Below are 24,759 nucleotides of genomic sequence, written 5' to 3'. Positions count from 1 at the left end.
ATGTAATTAAAGTCGAGCGTAATGTAATGAGAGCTGCACTTTCTCCCTTTCTTCTTGCAGCTCCAGAGATGTTGAAAGGGGACGTTGTGGGTCCTCCGGCTGACATCTGGAGCGTGGGCGTACTGACTTTCATCATGTGAGTCCCACTTTCACAGCTTCCAACCAGCCAGCCTCTATAAACACAAAAAGTGCTCTTAATTTGAAATGAGGCTTATGATTGAACATTTGCATTTGAGAGATCTTTTTTCTATATACTATAATGTTTACCTCTTGTGATATTCATTTCATTCACAACTAACCTAGTGAACAATCCCATATTCTATTGTGTTTATTGTGACGTGTTTTGCGGGATCCATTTTGAGTGTCAAAACTCCCCACCCCTGATTTGCAGGTTGAGCGGCAAGTCGCCTTTCATTGAAAATGACCCTCAGGAGACGGAGGCCAGGATCCAGGCGGCAAAGTTTGACCTCTCTAAGCTCTACCAGAATGTGTCCCAAAGTGCCTCTCTGTTTCTTAAAAAGATCCTCTGTAGCTACCCGTGGTAAGCTGAGCACGAGTCCTTTGTGGAGTTCGATCGCTGACTCAACTGGCATCCCCTTTTCCACAAAATATTTCAAGCAATCTATTTTATTAGATTTGTTTTAAATCTCTCCTTTGCCTGGTCTTCCACAGGGCCCGCCCCTCCATTAAGGACTGCTTCAATAACTCCTGGCTCCAGGACGCCTACCTGATGCGCCTTCGCAGGCAGACTCTCACCTTTACAACGACCCATCTCAAGGAATTCTTGGCCGACCAGCAGCGCAGGCGAGAGGAGGTGGCCACCAAGCACAAAGTCCTCCTGCGGTCCTACCAGAGCTCGCCGCAAACCCCCACCAGCCCCGCCACGCCAAATGTGCCGGCTTCACCCGCCACACCTGTCACCCAGTGAGGAAAAAAAACAGGCTTCCAAAACACCAGTTGTCCAGATTTGGCGGCGAAGGGGGAACATCCTCAGAGGGAGAGAGACTTTGGGGAGTGAGGTGAAAAAATACCGAAGAAACCAGCAGTGGTTGTGGCCTGCTTTCTGTTGTGGTTCTTAAAGTGAATCTAAAAGAACGATTTCACACTAAAGGAACTCTCAAGTTACAAAGAGCATGGGTCATTTTTTTATACGGTGGACCTTGTTCTTACAAGGCAGGATGTCGTCTTCAAGTTAGTACCTCAAGGTTTGTAACTTTGCATACATTTTGGATAAACTACTTCCTTTCTTACCGTCAACTCTCCACTGATTAGAGGGAATGCATTATTGATACGCTGTAGTCACCCACCATGGAAGGCCTAAACCTGCTGTAATAGAGTTTGGATGTGAGAAACATAGACGAGATTACAAAATGAATATTGCACAATTTCCAAACAAGGAGGGCAAAGAACAATTGATGCCTTTTCCACAGCAACACCTCCGCTTCATCCGTCCGTAGTTTTCATATTCACATGTTTTCCTGACCAGACAGATGATCGTTCTACGAGGATCCGTACACTTAATCCAATGTATGCTACAGTACCTGAGTTTTTGTAGCATTATCAATGATTGTCAAGACTGTAGCAGTTCCAGTTCACTTTTGTTCGGAGTTTTCAATATTGAGTTCGGAGGAGACATTGGAGGATTCTCCACAAGGGCTATTAGAAAAGGACTCTTACAATCAGCACAAATTTCCTCCCCAAATGTTACTTAATATAGTAATGACTCATTTTCAGAATCACCATTTAGTTTGGGAATTTGTTATTAGATGATCATTTCAGTGGCTCCACGCAGGACGGCCGCTGTGTTGGTGCTCGGCAGGCACTGGTTCCTTCACCACGAGGGAGCCAGCCCATTGGCTCCCAGTTCAGCTAGGCTCCTCCCCTCAGACCAGTGGAAAAGATCCACTCACTCTCATCTCAGAGTTTACTAAACGGACGAGTCAAGTGAGCCTGTGTGTTCAGCACACAGCACATTGCCCGAGCTACATCCATTATTTAATAGAAGATTATTCAGGGGGTCAGTGGTAAACTGGTTCACGTTACAAACCCACTGGTGATACTGGGATGCCTCCATGTGCCCTTAACCTCTTAGCATTAGTCGGCATTAAAACAATATTTAAATAGCCTCTCCAACTATTTGAGAATGGACGTTTATTAAAGACAATGTTGAGTGTATTTGGTCTTATTTTAGCTGTAATATTTAACGGTTGACAGTTATGGCTTTGAAAAAAGAGAGTTTGATTTATTTTTATTGTTTTTGTATCTATAAAGTACAGGCTTTATATGTCCAGTAAGATTGTAAGATTTGAATTAGTTATAATTAAATAATACATTTGTATTAATTGATTCTCTTAATGAAGCATCGTGCACCTTTTTGGTTCCTAGCCCATACAAGCTGACAAGAACACACAGGTCAAAACATGAATTCAATACTCACGCAATATTGTAGTGCCTGCAGAGCGTGCAAAACATGAAATCAGAAACGTTAAAAATCAAAGACAATCCATAGAGCGCTTTACAAATCAAAATATTTCAACCTTTCCTCTTATTCCATGCTCTTTAAATGAGATATAATGAGGTATGTCTTAACAAAAAAAAACAAGTCTTGGTTCTTCATCAAGAGATCGTAAACGTGGCGAGACATGCCTGGTGGATTTGCAAACCCTTACACAATGCTTCAATCGTAACTGTTTTTTAAAACATATTTTTCGGGGGCATTTTTGCCTTTCTTTGACAGCTTTAGAAACACGGACTGGAAATGGGGCGAGAAAGAGAGAGAGAGAGAGAGAGAGAGGGGTATGAATTCAAAGTTGTGTCGTTCCTTTCATACTGCTTCAGGGCAAATTCAGTTTTCAGACCAGCATGTGAAACACTTGCACAGTTTTTTGGATGACTTTCTTCCGTCACGTGTGTCGACACCAGGTAACGGATGTGCAAGCTTTCGCACACGAGGTGTCGTTTCTGCGGCAGACCGGATTAAAGGAAGCGTCGAGGACTTCTATGTCTGGTGACGGTAGCTCACGTCAAGCCGCGTCACACACTGTTTTCATCTGTGCATTAACTGAGAGAGAGAGTGTTGGTAGTTCTATGAAATTATTTTACTAGTTCTATATATTCTGATGCTATTGCTAGATAAATACTGCCCTTTTGTCTATTTTTGGGGGGGCTCGGGCCTTTTCCTATGCAGAGTGGAAGTTCATTACAGAGAGAGTTGTTTTAAACATGCGAGATCAGCATGAGAGAATGCAATTTTGGCATTCAACTCTAACCGTCTGTGCAGTAGATTATGTTCTTTGATCATATAAAATGAAATTACAACTGTTTGTAAGCAGCCAACAGGGATTTGGAGGGGGGGGATGTTGACCGCTCCACGTTTTGTATTTAAATCCTATGCCGTATTTTGTGGAATGTGTTGCAGTGCCTCGTGATGGATATTAGACCCACAGAGAAAACAAGAGTTTGTTCAATGAATGACAAGTTCCTATATTTTGATTCTACGAATGTGACTGCTTTCGTGTGTGTTTCGCACCTTGTTTATTTATTGAGTGACTGTGTTCGTCAAAGCTGCTGCTTTTTATTTTTGTGACCTTTCTGAACCTGGCATGGAAAATGGCATGACAACTGTTAAGGCTGTGAACAATAAAAATGGAAATGTGACATGTGCGTGGATACAGTGTCGCAATATGTCCGTGCCGCGGGGATGACATCTGGGTGTGAGGAAAGTGTCAGCAGAGTGATGAATTAGCAAAAATTTTAGAAACGATGAATTTGACTCTCTGATTCACACAAAAGAGATTTCCGCTCTATTAAGAGATCACCGCTTGGGTCACGATTTAATGACGCTGTCGAAGAAATACATGACCCCGGCGACCAACGGTTCAGTCTCACCAGGGACGACTCACATTTCAACCACAAACAAAACTATTAACTGCTCCAAATTCTCAGGAGCGTTCCACGCGAAGGCTCTATAAGGACGACAAAGTATCTGCGCGACATTTGGTGCGCATCCTCAATTGGCCACCTCGAGTATTTCCAAAATATCCAAAAAAGGATGAGGAACTTGTCCGGGGTCAGTCTCCTTGATCCTCGAGGACCTCTCGATATAAAGCGTGAAGTGATTTCAGGTTTGCTGACTCGAGTGTGGATCTGAAGTGGAGTGCAGCTTCGAGAGGTTCTCCGAGGTAAGAAACTTGACACACGGTCGTAAAAGTGCGAAATGCTTTGTACGGTAATGCATATGATATAATTTGTAGAGAGCTCCTCTTTTCCAGCGTATGAAGGCCCTTTTCTCAGAAGCATTTTAAACATGTCGTACAGGTGTGAATAGTACAATTAATGACGGATGAATACCATGAAGCCGCCTCAATAGTATTAGCAACACCTGTGCCTGTCAAAATGGCTGCTGTGAAAAAGGCCAGTTGGATATTGAATACCTTTTCAATTACCTCACACGTCCCTTCTTGCGCTAACCTGCTTGGATCGCTGCAGATGTCCAAGGCGAAGGCCGCACCTCCACCTGGGTGCACTCTGAACTTCAGCCATCCTCAGGTCCAGGAGGGCACAAGCCTGGTAGCGATATGAGATTGGTATCGATCATTTCCCAACATATCTACTCATTCTAAACACCTAATTGTCCTGTACAATGGCGTGAAAGCTTTTGAAGTCAGAGCTGTAACTGTGGAAAGAAATGACCCCGACGACATGAAGGCCAATAAAGGAACCAATGTGGTGCTCAAGGCTGAAATACGCGGGGAGCCTCCTCCAGATGTCGCCTGGCTCAAAGATGGAGACGATATCGATGAAGATGACAGGTAAGCTCTCTTAGAGATTCAATAAACGGGATTAATGTCGGTCTGCGTGTTTACGGGGCTTAAACGGCATTGTTTGTGAGCTATCTCCATGTGGACAAACATTGTCCAATAACTGTATGCAAATGACTTGACTAATAAAGGGACTCCGATTGTCTTTCAGGGTGTTCTTTGACACCAGAGACACCATCAAAAATGCAAAGTTGTCTGACGCTGGCAGGTATGAGGTGTTTGTGGAGAACAGCCTGGGCACGGACCAGTCCTTCACTCGGGTCGACGTCCTCTGACGCGACCTCTGATGCGTCCTCTGACGCGACCTCTGATGCGACCTCTGCCGCTATACACTGATGCCGATGTGACGAGCTCCTGTTCGCTCATAGTGCAATCCAATGGACAATAAACTGTATCAATGCTGTGTTCCAAGCTCATGCCCATGAGGAAAAATTAAAGATCCGTTTGCTCACAGCTTTTGAGTGTTTTTTATGGGGGAGGGGGGTAAAGATTTATTGTGGAAAAGACCTTTTACCATAATAATAAACACAACACCTATCAACCATCTTTACATTAAGATGAGAAGGTTGCATACATATATGGTATATGTGATAGACAGGTTAGAATATGGACAATATGGATTGTCCTTAATGGAACAATAATCAAAATGTGATACTCATTATAATTATAATAAGACCTCATCTTATTGTGGATAAAAACAAGTATTTAGATTATGGCAGACAGTGTGGACATAAATGGAATTGAACGGTGTAGTCAGATATTATTATTTTGTGTATGCTGCCAGCAGCATCTAGCTGTGATCAGAGGAATTGCAGCTACACTGGCTTTTCCTCTCAGCTGTGTGTGGCAATTGTTACTTGATTTTAGAGTATACTATACATATAAATATATATATATATATATATTCATAAAAAAAACTTTAAAAACTCTCCGTTATTTACACGGGGGATGAGTCTTGCTGCTGTAGTTTTATTAATTGTTTCGAAAGGAGAGAGTAACTTTGATCCAAGGTGTGGGCACTTTAAAGACTGTCCGTAACTTCCTCTCGGTCGGTTTCAAGGCGCCCCGTCCAACGCCAACGCTGTGCTTGAACTAACTTTATATAAAATACACCACGCGCAAGAAACGTCTTCACTTTTAACGCCAGCAAAATACAAATATTCTCCACTGTCGACGTGACAAGTGTGGAGGTTTTAAACACACGTTGAAGCACTTCTATTCGGCCAAAATGTACACTCAAAATAATGCAAAAAAAATAAATAAAAATGAATGATGTATCGAAATATCCCCACGACATGTTCCTCTTAATTACACGAGCAGTTAGCCCAGAAAGCACGTGCGGGGCGATGCTGTGCGGAGAGCCTCGCGTGCTGCATTGTGGCTTTAAGAACCGGGCTTCCTTGAAACCGTCAGGTTCCGTGTCCGCGCGGCCGGATCGATTGAACATGATTCAACGTAACAACTTTTTAGAAATAACTCTTTTTTAAAGACGCGTTTAACTTGTTGCGCCTTGGAGAGGTCTGCTCCGTTTGTTTTGTGCCTATACGCTCGTCCCCGCGGTTCGGGAGCGTTTCTTAAAGTTGAACGCTCAGTATGCGCGTTTGCAGACAGGGAGTGGCAAAATATAAATACTTTTCTTTCCCTTTTTTTTTTTTTTTAAAGCCATAACACCTCCAAGTCTTTTTTTAATACTGCAATAACGTCCTTGTCTTTTGAGTGACGGATCTAATGGACCATTCGCCGTCGATAATCACGCAAGTAACCAGAGACGAGGAGGAAAATGCGACTTGTCGCGCGGACGGTGAGTTTGGCCAAAGTTTGCAGAACTTTTTCAGCTGCGCATGACTCTGTCAGCGAGGCACGAGACAGCGGTGGCTTTTCTTTTTTTTTTTAGGACGCCACGGTGTCACAAACGCCACGTGAGCGAGCTCGGACACTGTCTTAAATAAAGTATAATGTCCTTGAACGGCACTGTTTTTAAACGTTTATGCGAACTTTGAGTGGGTTGGAAACAGGTTGCCTTCTGGGTAGGCCGAAGCCAGTGGCAGCCGCTCAGGAGCTTTGAACGCACAGAAAAGACACGCGAGTCTGTGGGGTTTTAATACAAATGCAAATAAAGTCACGGAGCTGGCAGAGTGTTAGTGTGTTGCATGCAAAGTGTGAGTAAAACATCCGAAATAAATAGGTCCTTTCAAAAGGGGGCGGGGTCACTTTGACAGTTCACTGTTATTGTTTTGGACATGTTGATCTGCTTCAGGTTATCTCATCAAACTAATCCCAAGAAGATATATGTATTATTTTTGACATTATGAACACATAACAATACTAAAATGTACATTTTATAGGCTCACACCCCAAGCCACGTGCATTATGACTGTTGTTGGATTAAAAAGCCTGGCCATAACTCAGCAGTGTGGCACTCCCTCATAGATGGAGTAGTCCTTATCAGTAGACCTGGGCCAACGGGTGCTTCCTGACTGTGTCAAGAGAACCAAGCGTGAAACCATGCAGTGTGCAAGTTGCACAAATATTGTTGTGTGAAATTGACAATGCATGAATGTGAAATTTGAATTGTTCCCACACAAAATTAATTAGTTCTAGAATGAAGCCGATTAAGTATCAAGAGGAGCATTCATCTCATCCCCATGAAATGTTCCTGTACCCCATGTTTGCGTAACATAAATGACACCCCTTGACCTAAAGAGCAAAGCGAGCAGTGGTTGGCTTCATGAGGTATCGATCCCCCATCTTGGGAGGGTAATAATTTAGAATTATTATCAACAAGAAAAGAAAAAAAGCACTATAACTTTAAGATGTTGTTTCTGTTCCATTCTTTGGATTAGATGTTGCGAACCTGAAAGATCAATCTCTTCAATAAAAAGATCAGAGAACCGCAAATTAGAGGCTGAAACGGAGGAATTTGATGACAACTACAGGGTCACCGAAAAGTCACATAAATCACCTGTGTGACATTGAGAAGGCCAGAAAAAGGAGCTCTGCAAAAAAAAAAAAAAAGCACAGTGCTGAAAGATGTCTTTGTCCAGATTCGGCGGTTGCGTAAAGGACGCCTTTCTTTGAGCAAAGCGCCAAACAAATGGCAACTAATGAATGCGTACTTCCTGGTCGACAGTGGGTGTATTTGTCTCTTCCTCAGGTGTGACTTTAACACAATAAATATTCCCCCCAGGGGGCTTTGAAGGGCTGTTTTTCTCAGCACAAAATGTTGTGTAAATGCCTATCATGCAAGGCATTGTAAATGTGAAACTTTTGAACGTGCATTATATGGCAGTTCTCATTTTCTAGTCAAAATAGCCCTGTCTCAAGTTAACGGTGTGCACCGGTTGAGGTGTTGCCAGACCTGCCAAAATCTTTTCAATAAACAGATGTGATTGGTGTCAGATTTTTATGAAATTGTGGCCGGATGTCAAACCATCCTCCACCGCCATGACTCCACTTTGCGCTTGAAACGAAAGAAGATCTAAGTTGAGACTGAATAAACGTAATGACCTTTCCTCGACCGCACAGTGATGTATGGGCTGCAGCATGAGGGAGGAGGCGGGTAAATCCAGCCAGGTCTTGTGCATCACTGTGCAGTGTTTCAGCAGTTGTGCCTCCCATATGTGTGAGTTCCAGTCACTAGGTGGCAGCACTGCCCAGCCTACGAGTACAGGCGACTCCAGCACGCTCTCGGATTACTTCCTCCCCTGGCCAAGAGGTCATGAGTCCGAAACATGGCGCCATGAGCCGTAAGAAAAATGGGGGATCTGTCTTCAGCCCTTCTGTAGTTTCACAAGCCTCTGTGGCCAAATATGCGTCACCGTATCCTATCATTCGCTTCAGGGACACTGAAGCCTCCGCAATTTTAATATACAAGTTTTTATTATCCACGACTATATGGCTATTACTGTGTCGTTTAGAATATTTTCAGGGATCATTTTCTGCACCATCAAGCCACATTTCCTGTTCGCTGAAGTCAGCACAGCAACTTCTGCTGGAGTTACTGCAATAGTTTGTGTGTTGTTGTTGGACATGATGCGAAGATTTTCAGATGCAAAAAAAAGAAATGTCCAAAACATGAGATCGTCTGACCCAGCTTGGCCAGCGCGAACCTGCCATACCGCTCTGCAGGGGTGCGAAGCGAGTTCGTCAGATTGTAACAGAATATCCGGTGTCAAAGTGGCGGGAAGTCGGGCTGCGGTAGGCCTCATTCTTTCTGTGTCTGGATGGGAATAGAAGGCCGCATACCAAGTTCCGAAAGGGACCCGGGTTAAGGGCCCCGCTTTCAACTGAGGGGCTGAAACAGGCTGATGCGGGGCGGGGGTCGCTGCCTGCCCCTCGGATTCGCCATGACCTCATTATGAGCGTCTGAGCGTCCTCGAGCAGAGAGAGGTGTGAAGAATGCTGCAGTACAGTTCGCTTCTTCTTACCCATATCTGCTTCCTAATTATACACAGGGGCCCGACTACACGGCGGGCAAATAAGTGCCGCTAATGAAAACAGCCGAGTGTTGGAAGGTTTCCCCATGTCCAGCATGCCGCGGTGACGACCCACCTGCAGATCAGGGGGAAAAACTATGAACCGCATGACACAGTATTGTCTTCTATATGCGTCACGTTTCCTGTGAGATATCTGTATAAATTATATCATAGTTTCATAGCTTTGTTTAGTATTTTTTAACTTGATGCATCCTATTGTGCGGAGGAAACGGGTTCACCCATGTCAAGCTCCCACTGTATTTTTAGCTAGTGGCGGGGCCCTAGGGAAGGCGATGTTGTCGTTTCGGCCTACCGCCTTCGTCCGGCTTGAAAATATCTCAACAACTGTTGGGTGAATTGGCAGAAGAATTTTCAACGCATGACCTCCCTGACCCCCCCTATGGTGAAGTGTAACAACATTTGTGATCCCTTTTAACTTTTGTTGTATGATCTTCAGGGGGGAAAATGTTTCTGACCAAATATCTGAAATTTAATGACGATCCTTTATGTTTAGGGCTAACATGCTAAGCTAAGGGGGATCAAACACCCGTCATCCGATTAATGGACCCACTCAATCACCTGAGCCTCAGCCGACAGCGTACTAACATTGGGATTGAGCGCATGTTGGCATGCTGACGTTAGCATGTATAGCTTGTACGGACATTTGACACAGTACAGCCCTACAGAGCCGCTAAAGAGTCTTTAGTGTCGTTGTTTTAGAGGTGCATTCAGCTCCAGCTCTGTACAACACTGGTACAATGTCCGCACAGCTGCTTGCTTTTGTTATTCTTCAAGCTGATAGGGAAACTATTAAGAACTGATAAAATGTATTGCAACTACAGGCCTTGAGGAGAGGATTACATTTCAAGATAAAGAGAATGGTGTAGATGTCAGGTTGGCCGAGCTAGTGGTTCAAACGGCTGACCCTTGTTTTCTAGTCGACCATTACTCAGATGGTTGGGATACGACTTTTAACCGATGATGTGAGTAAAAAAGTTGAAGCTTCCCCTTGTCAATAAAAAATAAAATAAGGATTAAACAATTTAAACTTTCACCATTGAAGCTTGGCATTTCTCGGACCGCTTGCTAATATTTCCCATTTAGCTTCCCTTTATTTCCCATCTCTCTTCATGAAAAGATATTAAATGGTTGTGTTCCTCTTACTTGTTTCTATCGGAGCATCGTCTATCATTAATTACGTGCTCTAAATGTAAATTAAACCAATTTGAATGTTTTTCTTAACTTTGCGACCCGTTTTATTTTGGATAATTAGGAAGCAACACGATGTAGCATAAGTCTCAGCTGTTTAGTACTTCATTGTTTATGCATGCGCTGGAGCAAACACACAGCTCAGCCGCTTCCTGCTGCGGGTTTGTCGGCGACACCACAAGGTTTTGTTTGTGGCTGTTTACGGCCCGCTGGGAGTAGGCGGCACTGCGACTGTATTTGCACTGAAAATATCATCATTAACTGCTGTCAGCAGCTGCTCTGACAGTAATATCAGAAGAGGTGATGCACCGAGCAGCGTGATGTTTTTTTAACACTACAAGGCCTCACCTGCTAGGTCCCTTGACGTGAGTTTGCACACAGACCTCTCGTCCTGGGACCGAGAGAGAGGTATGTCCCCACAAGCATGCCCGGGTAATTCTGACAAGCTCTCTAGTGCCCACTCTCAGCCCCCAGCTGAATGTAGAAGTCAACATATGTAGAAGTCAACATAGCTGTAGTGAATAACACCTAAAAGTAGGTCAGACTTGTTTGGGGATTAAGCTGTGCCGAAAAGAAAGGTTGTTATAAAGGCTGTATAGATAAATTAATAACTATATATTTATTTGTGGCTTTTTCTTTTTTGATCACTGTTTAATAGCTTGAGTAAATTTGTACATATCTTATGTGTTTGTTTTTGGCCACCTGTTACCCTTACTATTATGCGATTGTTATAATTTATATAATAGTAATGGAAATAGCTGGCGTTAGAACATTTTAATGTTTTTTTATAAATCCAAAAACAACTTGAGAAGAATTGCAATGCTTTATTTTTTAATAATTTAATTAAGAGTTTCCAATATTCCCTAGTTCGAGGAGGTGCCATCCTGGCAATCACCGTAGCAGCAACACTCAATTGGTCGTCTGCTCAAAAAGATAACCATCTCCCATCTGTGCTACTTTGCAATCATTACATATTAGCAGCGAAAGCAAGTTGACAGGTCTGTGGTACACCCCACACTGAGGCAACAGAGTTAGTCTTTACTGAGCAGCATGCTAATGGCTTAGCGGACGGCTCCGACTGCTCATCAAGGCTCAGCTAAAAAAGTACTTATCAATCTGAAGTCTGAAACCAGTTGATGGGATATTTTTGCTGCCACGTGTGTCAATAACTGTGAGTGATGTTAAGGTCAAATGCAAATGGTCATTGGCACAATCATTAATATTTTTGAAACGTGTTTGTCTCAGACAGATATTAGACACACATATCTATGAAACAACTTTCTCCCAAATTCCAAAACCTGAGTGCTCAAACTCAAATATAAAGTGTGGAACTGCTCCATAGACAATGAATTGGGAAAGATGTGATGGATGACACAGAAAGCACCCAGGGGGAATGTTCTGTTTAAACGCAGGTTTTCTGTTTCAGAACAATAGAGTCATTTGTGGATAAAAAAGGAAATCCTTCTCAGTCTCCCATTCATTGCCTTTGGAGCTGCTCCAGACTTAATACTTGATAACATTCCCAAGTTGGAGACTTGAGAGCAGCTCATGTTCACAAATATTAATTTGACTTTCCGGTCCATGGAAATAACCTATTGGACTTCTTAATGTTGTCAGCGTTCCCCTCATAAGATACGATTTGTAAAATTGAGAAATCAGTTTAAAAAAATATATCTTTGCCAATACAGTGGTCCCTCGTTTATACGTTCTAAAAATAACCCGTAATAGACGAAATCCGTGAAGTAATAAGCTATGTTTTTTACAATTATTATACATTTTTTAAGGCCGTAAAACCCCTAACCACACACTTGTATACACTTTTCTCAGACAGGCATTAACATTTTCTCACATTTCTCTCTTATTTAAACACTCTCAAAGTTCAAAGTTTCGCAGATTTAAAAAAATAAGTACAATATTAGTGAATGAAACCAAAGATCAAAACCTGTTTTCAAGCCCAAACATTTTTAACAAATTTAATTTTAATGATCAATCTACGAGGTTTGACACATAAGAAATGATTACCAGTAACTCACGCGTATTTCACAGTTCCTCTGACGGTGCCTCTTTGTCCTGGCGCCGCTCCGCTGTACGTCTTTTTCCTGCGATTGAACATTTATGTAAATCTGGCTAGCTGAACGCATTCTGTACTGTACAGGAGACACTGCACGGAGGACATTGATTGACAATGGTGTACAGTACACCATTGTCAATCAATCCCTTAGCTAGTCCCTTAGGTAATCAGGACGCAGAACACATGTGCGGTTCTCCCTTAGCCAATCAGGGCGCCGAACAAAATGCGCGTTCAGACTGTCTAAAACACTATAAAAAAAAGAGCAAAATTACACTAAAAAAAATCTGCGAAACAGCGAGGCCGCGAAAGTATAGATGTACTGTAGATAGACTGTATAGAGAAACTTTAATGACGGCTTGTAGTTTGATTTTGCTCCACAGTAGTTTTTAATTCTGCACCAGTTGTTTAAATAGTGAGTATCTCCCCTGCTGAGCCCTGTTATAACACATGTAGCAGCGTAGAGTACATTTATTACTGGAAGGCATCAGTATAATCAAGCAAAAATTGTTGGCCAGTATGATGACAGTGAAAACATCCAAATTAGTTTTAGAATCACTGTCACTGTGACAGCAAACATAAAAACTGAACAACCAATGCAGTAAATAACTGGTTGCCTGTGCTTTAAATATGATCAATCATTGTGAAATCTATTCAAGCAAATTCTTGGTATTTGAACAACAAAATATACACTGGAAGTCAAATGTGTCCAGGATGTCTTTACCTGGCTATTTTAGGTCCGACATGTGCTCCTACACTTTGTTATGCAATGTCATTTAACCTTTTGCTGCTCCACTAAAATTACCATAGTCAAGCAGTACACAACATGAGAGAGAGCACAGTAAGGAGGTCCCGCTGACAGACCGGCCAGAGTGATGCACAGATCAGTTTTACTACATCAGCATTGCCGGTACTGACGGTGTGAGTCCTGGCCAGATGTGACTGACACTGCGGATACTATTTCTGAGTCACTGACAAAATAAAACTGGAATAAAACAAATAAAGCTCAATACAGTCCATGGAGCGTGTTGATGAGTAGTTTGACTAATTCCACTGCTGTAGCTGATGGTACACACTGAAGAATAACCCTAACCACCTCAGTGGGGCCTCTCAGTCATGTGGGTACGGTGAGATCATCGCGCCTTATGTTTCTTCTCTGTTCCAGGTGCCAACGGCGTTTCCCCGTCAAAGAAGCCTCGCAGCAGAGGCTTCCTCTACAGTCTCTTCTGCTGTCTTTGTAGCAAGGAATCGGAGCCACCTCCACTAAAAAACAATACCCCCCTCTTGGTTGAGGAAAATGGAAGTCTGTCAAAAGTAAGTCCACCTCTCAATGTTCCCTGTGAGATCAACTTTCCCCTCACCCTTATCCTCTCTGAGCAGCATGCGGTCAGCGTGACTGGCAGCCGCGTGATGCGTCAAACAGGTTTTTTTGGCTTCAAGCTTTTCATGTTTACAAGAGCGCATCTCCTGGGGTGGTGTAGTACGGGCAGTGTTGAAAAGTATAGCCATGTTTCACACATCTATCAAGAAGACTGGGCATATCATGAATGGTGTCAATATTACAGAGGTCTGACTGGAAGATCACCACTTGCAAAAAAGAAAACGCTACTGGAGATGTGCTACGAGCAATGCACACTACATTCATCATTAGGATGCTTCAGAGCATTTGGTCTTCGTCTTTTAACCTTTATTTAGTATGGAAGGACTGAATGATTGAGCACGATCACATTACCTTTACATTTTTGGACAATTGACAATGCCCCCTGTGGTTTCACTGAGCATATTCTTAGAAAACAGCAGGGCTTTTGGCAGTTATGGTCTGCAGATCAAGTGGTCAAGACGTTCTCAGGTGTCGGCTTCAGATTTATGCCTTAGTTCAGCCTCTTTATAGAGATTTGATATTCCAGAAGTTATTTGTCACGTCTTTCCAAGTACCCAAAATAAATTGCTTGGTCTCTAGCAAAGGGGGCCGGGCCGGGTGCTATGCTCAGTTTTGGTTGTGACAAACTGTCATATCAACATGCTTGCTGCTCCTGTTGCTGTTACTCTCCCTGGGGGCTTTGGGCTCAGTGACTCCCCCCACCAGCTGTGTGAATATCCACTCTGAATGGGCCCACCAGTTACCTGCCAGTCATTTGCACTTGTACTCTGCATGATCCGGATCCAATGCATGGAGTAAAAACTTTGAACAAACAGAATCCAGACTGAGGAATCATTTCCTGATGTATTTGGAAAACTCAGAGCAGAGCAAAGTCTCCGTGGAAGGGAGGCCAGCTACTGAGGCCATGCTTGCTGAACAATGCCAGGTTCCCAGTTTAACAGAAGCTTTAAGTGGCCCTTCAAAGGGAAGTGCTGAACTTGGCATGCAAGTGCTTGTGGAATATACGGAGCACACTGGTGTCAGCAGAGGAATGGACCCTTCTATTCTTTGTCTGGATATTTGCGACATGAGTCGAGATGAGACTGAATCCTACACGTATTGCAATGGACACTGTGAGAGCTTTGAGCAATATCCAGAAAGCGACGGATTTTTTGAATCCGACCAAATCCTCGCTGAGTGTGAGACTTCGGGGTTAAGCCAAGCATTTGACGAATGTGCGCACCAATGTGTGTGCTTTAAACCTTGCAAGTCTTCTGAGCACTCCGCTGATCATAGCTTAAATTCCAAATGTAGTTGTTGCTGCGAACACTGTGCAGGACACCTCCGGTTATTTCAGCAATGTAAGCCCTCTAATCAACAGATTGAGTCTTTTGACTTTGAGCCAGCTTTAGTGGCAGTAAACTGTGACGGTTTTGGGCAGTGTGAAATGTCTGATTTCATACCTGAGTGCCCCGACCATCTCGGGTTACAGCAACAATACGAACCCTCTGATCAGCGGTACGAGTGCTCCGACTCTGAGCAAGACACATCGACAGAGGACTCTGAGCAATGTGAAAGTACCGGTTTCACACCAAACATCTCCGACTCGGTGGACTTATTGGACTGTGGCACAGAACTTTGTGAGTACGATGAATGCACCAACGAAGACTGTGAGGAGAGCTGTCCACCTGAAGGAGAGGATGAGCAAAATGATACCGAGCCCATTGATGACGAGTCCTACGTATTATCAGAGGAGGTGAATTCCTCACATTTCGACAAACCCGTTTGTGTTTATTTTGATGACTGTGAAGATGTTCCCTTGGCAAGTGAATGCTGTGAGACGCACCAGGTCACTGAGGAAAACGCAACGCAAGCCACTGCGTTGAACACGTCCACTGATGACTGTGGAACGGGTTACTCTGACGCAAGCCAAGAGTATGATGAAGAATGTGCTACTTCTGAGTTTGGGACCGAAGAAGACGGTTCCTCAGAGTGCTCTTCTGTCGAAACCAAATCCTTTAAGACTTGTCCTGATTGCAGCATTCCATCAGATCACTGCTCTGATTCATCTGGGGAGTCCGAGAAAGTAGCTCAGGAGGACTCAAGTGATGAGCAGACGCAGTGGGAGTCTTTCGAAGATGACGAAGAAATCCAACAAAGCCAAATCGACGGACGTGATGAGGGTGACACGCCCACCGTTGATACGGTTGTCGAGGATTATTTTGATCTATTCGACAGTGGGGACTATTACGGACACGCGTTTGCACAAAAGCAACACTACATCTCCTGCTTCGACGGGGGAGATATCCATGACCGCCTGCACCTGGAAGAGGTTCAATCCGAGGCACAGACACTTGCATACGAATTTGAAGAAATCAATGAGGAAATTGATGTGGAGGAAACCGATGCATGTTTTGATGCTCAAGAAGACGCATGTTTTGATGCTTATGAGGACGATGCGGGTCAGAGAGGTGATGCCTTTTTTGGGTCTTGTGAGTCGGAGGAACAACCTGAAGACTGGATTGTAGAGTCGGAATCAAGTCTAGCAGGTGAAGAAGTTGAAGAATATGAAGAAGTTGAAGAATATGAAGAAGTTGAAGAATATGAATATGAAGAAGTTGAAGAATATGAATATGATGGGTCTGAAATCAACAATGCAGAAGAAGCTGAGGTCTGCCCGGAAAGTATGAGTGTGCCATGTGCAGAGGACATCTCTATTGAAGGTGATGCTTTTGAAGATGAAGCCTTGGCCGCTCAGAATTACGAATCTCTTGGGGGCAATACGTCTACCATTGGTAATTTACCTGTCATTGAGCCTGAAGACAAAGCATTTAATGCATGTTCCGAACTGGAGCCATATTGGTCACTTGTAGATCATGAGGAAAAGGGAGAGACGTGTGAGCCGGGTGTTGAGGAATACTATGCATATCAGATAAAAAGCATTCAGTCATCTGTTAAACAAGCCCTGAATGGATTTATTACGGAAGGAAGATTATCCGATCAGGTATTCCACGGCGACGCATCAAGGAATGAAAGAGAAGATGCTCTTTCATCCATGAAAGAGACTGAGTTGCGAGCCCATGGGGTCGGCCCAGAAGAGTGCAAAGCACTTGCTGAAGTTATCGAACTGAGTGATCATTTGGCCAACTGCTCCTTTGTGGAAAAAGCAACCGAAGAACAAGCTCCCGACTCAGACGATGACAGTGGATTCAGTGAAACGTCAAGAGGAATAGATCCTACTTCAGATATTATTCACAGTGTTGTCTCGCAGCTTACACAAAATAAGGAAAAGGACGCGCCAACGTTGGTCAGAAGGGCCGAGGGAAACGAGGCCTCCGAAGAAGGCACGGATTCAGAAGAGGAGCCGAGTGACGATGAATCCTCTGAGCCTTGCGAATGCGAGTACTGCGTTCCACCAATTGAGGAGGTATATAAAAGTCTTTGCACCTTTTTTATATGTGAATTATTGGAGTAGATAAAATGTTGGTTCTCAGATCTGTGGAAGCATCTTTTTAAATGATCCCAGAATCTGTTGTCGGTACTGTCGGTCTATTTTTAATTCATTAAGACTGTACGGCCAATTGTACGTCCAATTGTGGCAGTGACTACGTTACAGGAGATCTCGGCTTGGCAGCTTTTGTCAAATACCATTATTCTCACGTGGCCGCTCACTCTGCACAGACGAACACCGGCATCAGTGTTACAGGCAGCCTGTTCGGTCCCGCCAGCTTGTTTTTAGCATCCGAATCACAATAACAAACACCGATCTCTGACCACTCGTTGAAGGACGAGCCACGGTATGGTGATATTTACAAGCTCCATCAGTGTGGCAGCAGCTGTAGCATCCAGAGTTCCCTGCAGCCCCTCACACGAACCCCACAACACAATTCAGTCTCTTAAGTGACAAGAAACACAATGAGCTGTAAGTCCTTCTCAACAAATTGAGATGGTAATTTCTTGTGTTTTAAAGTAATTACTTGTAAGTTGTAGCTGCTGCTCATATTGTGGGCTTGAAAGCTTAAAGACACTTTTAATTGGGGTTCGATCTTTACGCTCTTTTTGTCTTTAGGTACCAGCAAAACCGCTGCTCCCACGGCTGAAATTGAGTGATGCAGGGAAGATCTGTGTGGTCATTGATTTGGATGAAACACTAGTGCATAGTTCATTTAAGGTAAGTTGGCCTGTGTGACCTCCTCTCCCTCACGTGTATACTGCAGTGTTGTAGTCCTCAAGATGGGTCTTGATCTGCATTCTTGCATTTAAAGCAGGGCAACCCATTTATTAATATCCCCACAGTTTTCTGTGGGTGTTTTTAATGGGACTGTGGATCTTTCAGATCATTGGTTTGCATGTTCCACATTGTAGGTGTGTTCTGCAGTGTGGGACTAGTCTCAGCTCTGCCTTTGCCTTGGTCTCAACCCCTCAAGGTCTTGGTCTCTATGCATTCTGGTCTTGGTCATGACTTTGTCCCGGTTAAGTTTTTTTTTTATTACAACACTGGTGTACTGTTTGTTCTACAGCAGTGTTCCACAAGCTTTTTTTTCCTGGGGGCCGCTTTTTAAAGATGACAAACCATAGCGACATAATTCACAATCGGCCTTAGCTATAAATTGTGAGAAGAGCAAGTTTTGCATGAATGGGCGTTCCTGACCATTTTTTACTGCCACGTTCTCCTATATCGCCATATAATATCATAAATAAACCAGCCAATTTGAAGAGATATTTGTTTGATAAATCACAACTTTGTTTTATGACTGCGTTATTGAAAACGTATACACATGTTAAATATTTCATACATCTATTTAGGCAGAGTTAACTGTTCTCATTCTTTTTATTTCCTCTAATTGGTCAAACAAAATGAATGTAGTCTAGACTTTCATATTAGAAGTAGAACAATACAAACATTCAGGATCCTTCATGTTGCTCAAAGTTGTACCACAAATCCAAGAATATGGAAGAAATTCTGCACATTTCTTTGGCAAACCTAATCAAATCTCCTGTGGATCCTTAACCAAGCTTTGGTAATGACTGCTCTGCACTTAAAAAAGGATCATAATTTTCGTAATGCCATTATGTGTAGACTATATATGTGGTTATAGCACCATATAAATTGTGTATACACTTTTGTTTCTTGTAAAGTTAAAGTGAACTGGTGAAAAACCGGTGCAATACTACTTCCAAGGTATATTAACATGTTAATAGATTTGAAATATTTTTCTCCAAGGAAAATTGGGATTCCTTGTCATACACGCAGATAATGACCTTTTTAAATAGTAAAAGCGTATTACTACATGCAGTGTTTATTATCACAGAGCTGGTTTGAGCCAGTTGGGCATTGGTTTCGACTCCATTTCAAATTGGCAGAAAAAACAGCACATGTTGTGTATTTCTTTGACTTCCTGGAGTTTTGTGATCACCTGCTAACCAGCGGAGACTCCAGGAAGTTAGTCCCCATCGAACAAGAAATAATCCACCATGCAATCCCCTTGAAAACCGTTGGTAATCACATCAAAACCAACTTTTTTTGCTCATTTAGAGAAGATGCAGTTACTTTAAAATCTATTGAACTCTATTGAAATCTTAAATAATTACTCACTTCCTTCCCACTTAAGTCTTTTTCTACTTAATAGCTCCGATAACCGTTTTTTAAAAATACTTTTGGCCTTTTAATTACTTAAAGGTCATCACGTATTCAAAAATAGTGAGCAGCCTCTCATTGAGTATCTGCTGATGGGCTTCCATGTTGACTGTCAAAGCAAACAATCTACTTGCCAAGGCAGAAAATAGCTACAGGATTTGCACTACATCATGTTGCATATTTTTAGGAGGCACATGACTTATTTGTATCGTAACGAAGGGAGCTCATGTGCCTCCTAAACATTAACCGTTTATTTTATGGGTGCTCTGGTTTCACGATGCAGAGGCCACCCGCACCATCCAAGTGAGATGTAAAGGAAAGTAATTAAACTCAGATTTTCAAGAATGGAAAGTAAATTGTAAAGGAAAAAGACGTGTTGAGCTGTTAACTGTAATGTGCCATTTGTTCCGAATACTGGAAATAAGACACAAAATGTAATACTAACATGAATTATTTTCATATAAATGTTGTACCGTGTGTGTATATATGACGATGTCAATTAATCATTGTTAATATACTGCGAGTGAAGATGCTTTAAAATAACATTGAGTTTTACGATTAACTGTCTTCCTTCTGATCAGTTTGATACCTTTTAAGGTAGCGTTCAGTGAACAAAGTAGTCAATGCCAGAAGTCAAGGCTCCTGTGTCATGACAAATTGTGTAATGAATGCCATGTGGTGTTTCGTCCTTCTCAGGTCACAGAGCGTCCCTAAAGGCTGTCACTAGATATTGCCACTGGCTATGTGTAAACAGGGTCAGACTCTGTGAACTCCATGTCTAACACAAGGTGGATAATAAAAGTCATTATTGCTCTGACACACATGCTAAAAATAGTGTTCGGTAACACAGTTTTGGAGTTGGTTGTAATTTAAAGGCAGAGGAAAGCCAGTGGGCTGTGTGACTCATTTAGAAAAAACACAATACGATTTAGAATATAAAATATTTCATTTTATTATAAATAGAAAACTGGATGAAAGGAGAAATGCATCGTAGTTAAGTGTTAATATTACCAATAAGTCATCCAGACTTATTTAAATCCTGCATGTAGCGGGTCAAAAAAGGTGATCCAGTTGACTCCTTCCATATTAAGATTAGTTGGGCAGTAAATGCTTAATTTCTATAAGAAATCATGCAAAGCCGGTTGCATTACCAATCCAACCCTGTGCCACCAGATGTTCCATTTATACTCTACATATTGCAACTACCATACAGAAATATAGCCACCAAATAAATCCTAAACATACACTGCAGGGCCTTTTTTAATGACACAAATCATTGACGGGTATAGAACACATGCAATTAGACTGAAATAACGGAATTTTTTTAAGTATATTTGTGGTAGCCTTTAAAATATTTAGGTTAAGATGGCAGATATATATCACGTAAAGTATGGTTTAGAGTAGTTGGATGTAATAAAACATTTTTCCCCTGAAATGAGTGGGGACGTGAGTTGATTTATATTAAAAAAGAACGGCCAAAGAGAGCGGTTGCTGAGCTCAAGCACACGTTACTCTCTCTATACGCTACCAGCTCACTGGGAAAAGATGCAGAACTCAGGCAGCAACCTGCCTGCAAGGTAAAGATAGCTACACATTCCTGTCTGACAAAAACCAAAGAACAAGATAAACTGATTAACTAATAATTTACTTTATTAATCATTAAAATGCAAAACATTTAAAGCAGCGAGTGCAGGACAGAACATACACCAGCATGCAACATTTGGGAAAAATGCTGTGCATCCATTCTAAATGCATTCTTTATGATGTTATATTTGTCCTGTCCAACTTGCATTACCTCATAGGATCATTTAGGCCATGGCATAAATCCTTATACAGAACATGCTTGAGGTGATACCAACATTCGAGAAGCATATTTCAGATGTGAGAACTGCCTAAATAAACCGGATATTTTATGACCCTTATTACTTTCTGTTGCACCCGTATTTCAATGCTGAAAGTGACAAGATGCATATTATTTACCGTATTGTGTGATTTGAAAGACGCTGAGGTGGCGTCTTCGCGTCTGTTCGACACGTCCTTTCAGATGTGTCGCCATCACTCACATCTCTATGCAGGAAATACAAAATAATTGATTTCCTTTTTGGAGATGAAACGATAAATATTCCTTTTGTGTGTTTTTTAACAACGCTGCTTTTTGTTTTCAACAGCCAGTGAACAATGCTGATTTTATCATTCCAGTGGAAATTGATGGAACAGTTCACCAGGTAGGCACTTGATCCGCTGAAGTCAGTCACATCACCACAATGTTAACGCATGAAGCCGCCACCATTGAAGTTTCTACAGGCTTGACGATGGATTTCCTGCTAAAAAGACCCCAAAGATTTTGCGTCAAACTTTGTGACCGCAAAGCACCGTTTAAGTGCACGGACCATTGTTGCACTGCATATCACACCATGACCAAATACAATTGTGCTCGACTTCATCTGACCTGAACGGCAGGATGACTTACGAACTCTTACGAGCGATTTAAAAATTCAGAAACCCGCCATGGTCCTGCCAGTGCTGTAGCCCGCCCTGTTGATGGCTCCAAGCAGCAGGTGGCTATTTACGTGGCCTGACGAAATGAGGAAGCCCTGGCAGGCTTCTCAGAAATCACTGGCCATCAATCTCGTACTGCGGCGCATGTTATGTCCTGCTCGTTGGTGCCGGGGAACGGCGGTGACTATTCCCAAGCAGGCGTTCAATGTTGTGTTGGGCCTCCCGGAAGACAGAAGAGCTTTGTTTGTCCGAAGGGCCTGGGTCTGTTTCAAGTAATCCAGGATAGGCTTGTTAAAGTGGGGAAAAGCCTATTCGGGGTGACTTGGTTCAGAAACATGGCCGCCAGCATCTTAGCAGAAGACGTTTTAGAGAGCTGTCGGGAGGTTTCATGACCTGTTCTTGGATTAGATATTACAGCTTTATGTTTTGCGTTTTTTGTTGACACAAATATCAGCATATAGCCCTCCACACCAAGAATAACTATAAATATATCATTCTAACCCTCATCCTACCAACCTACTGTAATTAACATGTAAGGACTACCGGTCCCAAGAATATATTACTGTACGACACAACCACAATTGCCAAATGTTACCTTTATATCTTCTCAAAACAATATTATTGGTTATGTAATTAATGACCATTATTATTTTAGGAAAGTCACAGTTAATGTGCATATTGTGTAGAACACAAACAGACAGACACACGTGAGTCCATCTCGTTGACGGAGAGCCCCTCCCCCCTGATAGTGTGTCATACTTTAATTTAGGATCCATGGTAAACATTTGATCAATATATTCTATTGTATCTATGAAAGCTGCCATTGGGTGTGTTTGACTGGGGCCCCTCGGTACCCCAATGAACTGGTATTACAATTATTATTATTTATTTTTTTAAAACACTCATGAACACAGAAAGAGAAAACGATGATATGAAGTCACGAGGAACAAATTGATTGACAAAGTCATGAAAAAAGTGTGAGATATGACAAAAAGTATACGCCTGAGAGTCCAAGCGGCAGAGAGACTCTCATCGTGTTTCAACCCCTCCTGTTTGATAAACCTGTGTCTCCAGAATATCTGGACACACAGGTCAGACGACCATTTCCTTTCCGCATGGGTAGTTTGTGCTACTTTTATTCTTAATACGTTTCCTTAAAAAGGTAAAAGCATGTGGAGCAGCAGCCGTTGATTTCCTCCTCCCACCTCCGCCTTCCCCATCTCCCCCCAGGTGTACGTGTTAAAGAGACCTCACGTCGACGAGTTCCTCAGGAGGATGGGAGAGTTGTTCGAGTGTGTCCTGTTCACCGCAAGCTTATCCAAGGTGAGCGCTTCACAAATGTGACTCACGGACTCATTGTAAAGTGTCGCGGAATTACTGGAAGCCCAGCGTCATATCTGCGTTTGAAGTGTGTGTGCGTGACCTTCCACATGCACACCTCGCACATGACGATGAATTTACGACACCTGTCAGACGATCGCACGGACATTTCAACCTCTCACATTTACTTCAAACTGAGTTTCGCTTCAACTTGACTCCGGGAGGCATTTGTGGTCGGTTATGGCTCAGGGACTCGTTCACGCTTGATTCATTACGACTGTAGTTGCCATCGCTGTCTACAGGACGTACAGCCGCCGCCTTTCATGTTTTTGAAAAATGTCCACGATTTAAATGTTGTCACGAGGCTAAATGTATTGCTCCGGTGTCTGCTGGTGTAAATAGGGAAATAATTAATAATGCGGCTTATTGGTGTAAATGGGAAACTGCAAAAATAATTGCCTGGTTTGGATATGTTGATCTCGGGTGGTACTTCTCTCAGTCACGTTCTTTACTCACTTTAGTCTCATAAAGTACATTTCAAATACACAATTGCCGACATCGCTCGGCACCGTCTGAACCCGCCCCCCCGGTTTTCTTCCTGCTACCGTAGTACGCCGATCCTGTGACGGACCTGTTGGACAAATGGGGGGCTTTCCAGAGCCGTCTGTTCCGGGAGTCCTGCGTCTTCCACAAAGGGAACTACGTTAAAGACTTGAGCCGTTTAGGAAGGGACCTCAACAAGGTCATCATCATTGATAACTCCCCAGCTTCCTACGTCTTCCATCCCGACAACGCAGTATGTCCTTTATGTTTCTTTTTCTGCACAGCATGCATTCATATTATTGGCTCAAATTGACACTATCAAAGCAACAATTGAATACTACTAAGTAGTACTAAATAACTACTAAGTACCGTATTGAAACGGTCTTCTGACTCCACCATGTCATGCTTCTTCAAACCCTCCAGGTTCCGGTCACGTCCTGGTTTGACGACATGTCAGACACGGAGCTCCTCGATCTCATCCCCTTCTTTGAGAGACTAAGCAAAGCGGACGACGTCTATGAAGCTCTGCAGCAGCAGAGGACTTCAAGTTAACAGAGGCAGGACACTAGGTTGAAAACAATCACCAGCAGCTGCCGTCACGGGGCCACGGAGGCTGGTGGGCCACAGGCTCCACGCTGCTTCCATCTACAAGGACCACACTGCAAAAAAAAAAAAAAAAAGCCTTATTTAATCTGGTATTCTTGCAGTATATTGATAATTATATATATATATATATATATATATATATATATATATATATATATATATATATATATATATATATATATATATTTTATAAAAAGGTTTAAAGCAATCTTCCAGCAAGG

At 42.7% G+C, this 24,759-nt stretch overlaps 3 protein-coding genes across 3 annotated transcripts in view; all 3 read left to right on the top strand.

Annotated features, from left to right (window-relative positions):
• LOC306747975 (striated muscle preferentially expressed protein kinase-like) overlaps nt 1–928 on the top strand; it is a gene marked incomplete at both ends in the record, with an annotated part of 31,582 nt that extends 30,654 nt beyond the window's left edge. Inside the window, 3 exon segments of the mRNA XM_079231082.1 lie at nt 61–136; nt 392–541; nt 673–928. Of these exon segments, the coding sequence (XP_079087208.1) occupies nt 61–136; nt 392–541; nt 673–928 (482 nt within the window).
• Nucleotides 929–4,701: 3,773 nt separating this feature from the next.
• Nucleotides 4,702–5,095, top strand: LOC306747843 (SPEG neighbor protein-like; the record flags this gene model as incomplete). The annotated part of the gene is made up of 2 exons (XM_079230943.1): nt 4,702–4,811; nt 4,972–5,095. The coding sequence occupies 2 exons, from the start codon at nt 4,702–4,704 to the stop codon at nt 5,093–5,095; spliced, it is 234 nt and encodes a 77-aa protein (XP_079087069.1).
• A 1,453-nt stretch (nt 5,096–6,548) lies between these two features.
• Nucleotides 6,549–24,582, top strand: LOC306747842 (carboxy-terminal domain RNA polymerase II polypeptide A small phosphatase 1-like; the record flags this gene model as incomplete). Its single annotated transcript, XM_079230942.1, has 7 exons — nt 6,549–6,621; nt 13,738–13,886; nt 18,002–18,103; nt 21,739–21,795; nt 23,300–23,392; nt 24,000–24,185; nt 24,356–24,582. 7 exons carry the CDS (start codon nt 6,549–6,551, stop codon nt 24,482–24,484), a joined length of 789 nt encoding a protein of 262 aa, XP_079087068.1. The 3' UTR covers nt 24,485–24,582.
• Nucleotides 24,583–24,759: the final 177 nt, after the last annotated feature.

This window comes from Taurulus bubalis (genome assembly GCF_910589615.1).
Source record: "Taurulus bubalis genome assembly, chromosome: 15".
NCBI classification, from domain to species: domain Eukaryota; kingdom Metazoa; phylum Chordata; class Actinopteri; order Perciformes; family Cottidae; genus Taurulus; species Taurulus bubalis.
The sequence above is the reverse complement of the archived record's forward strand: the minus strand, read 5'-3'. Positions and strand labels throughout refer to the sequence as shown.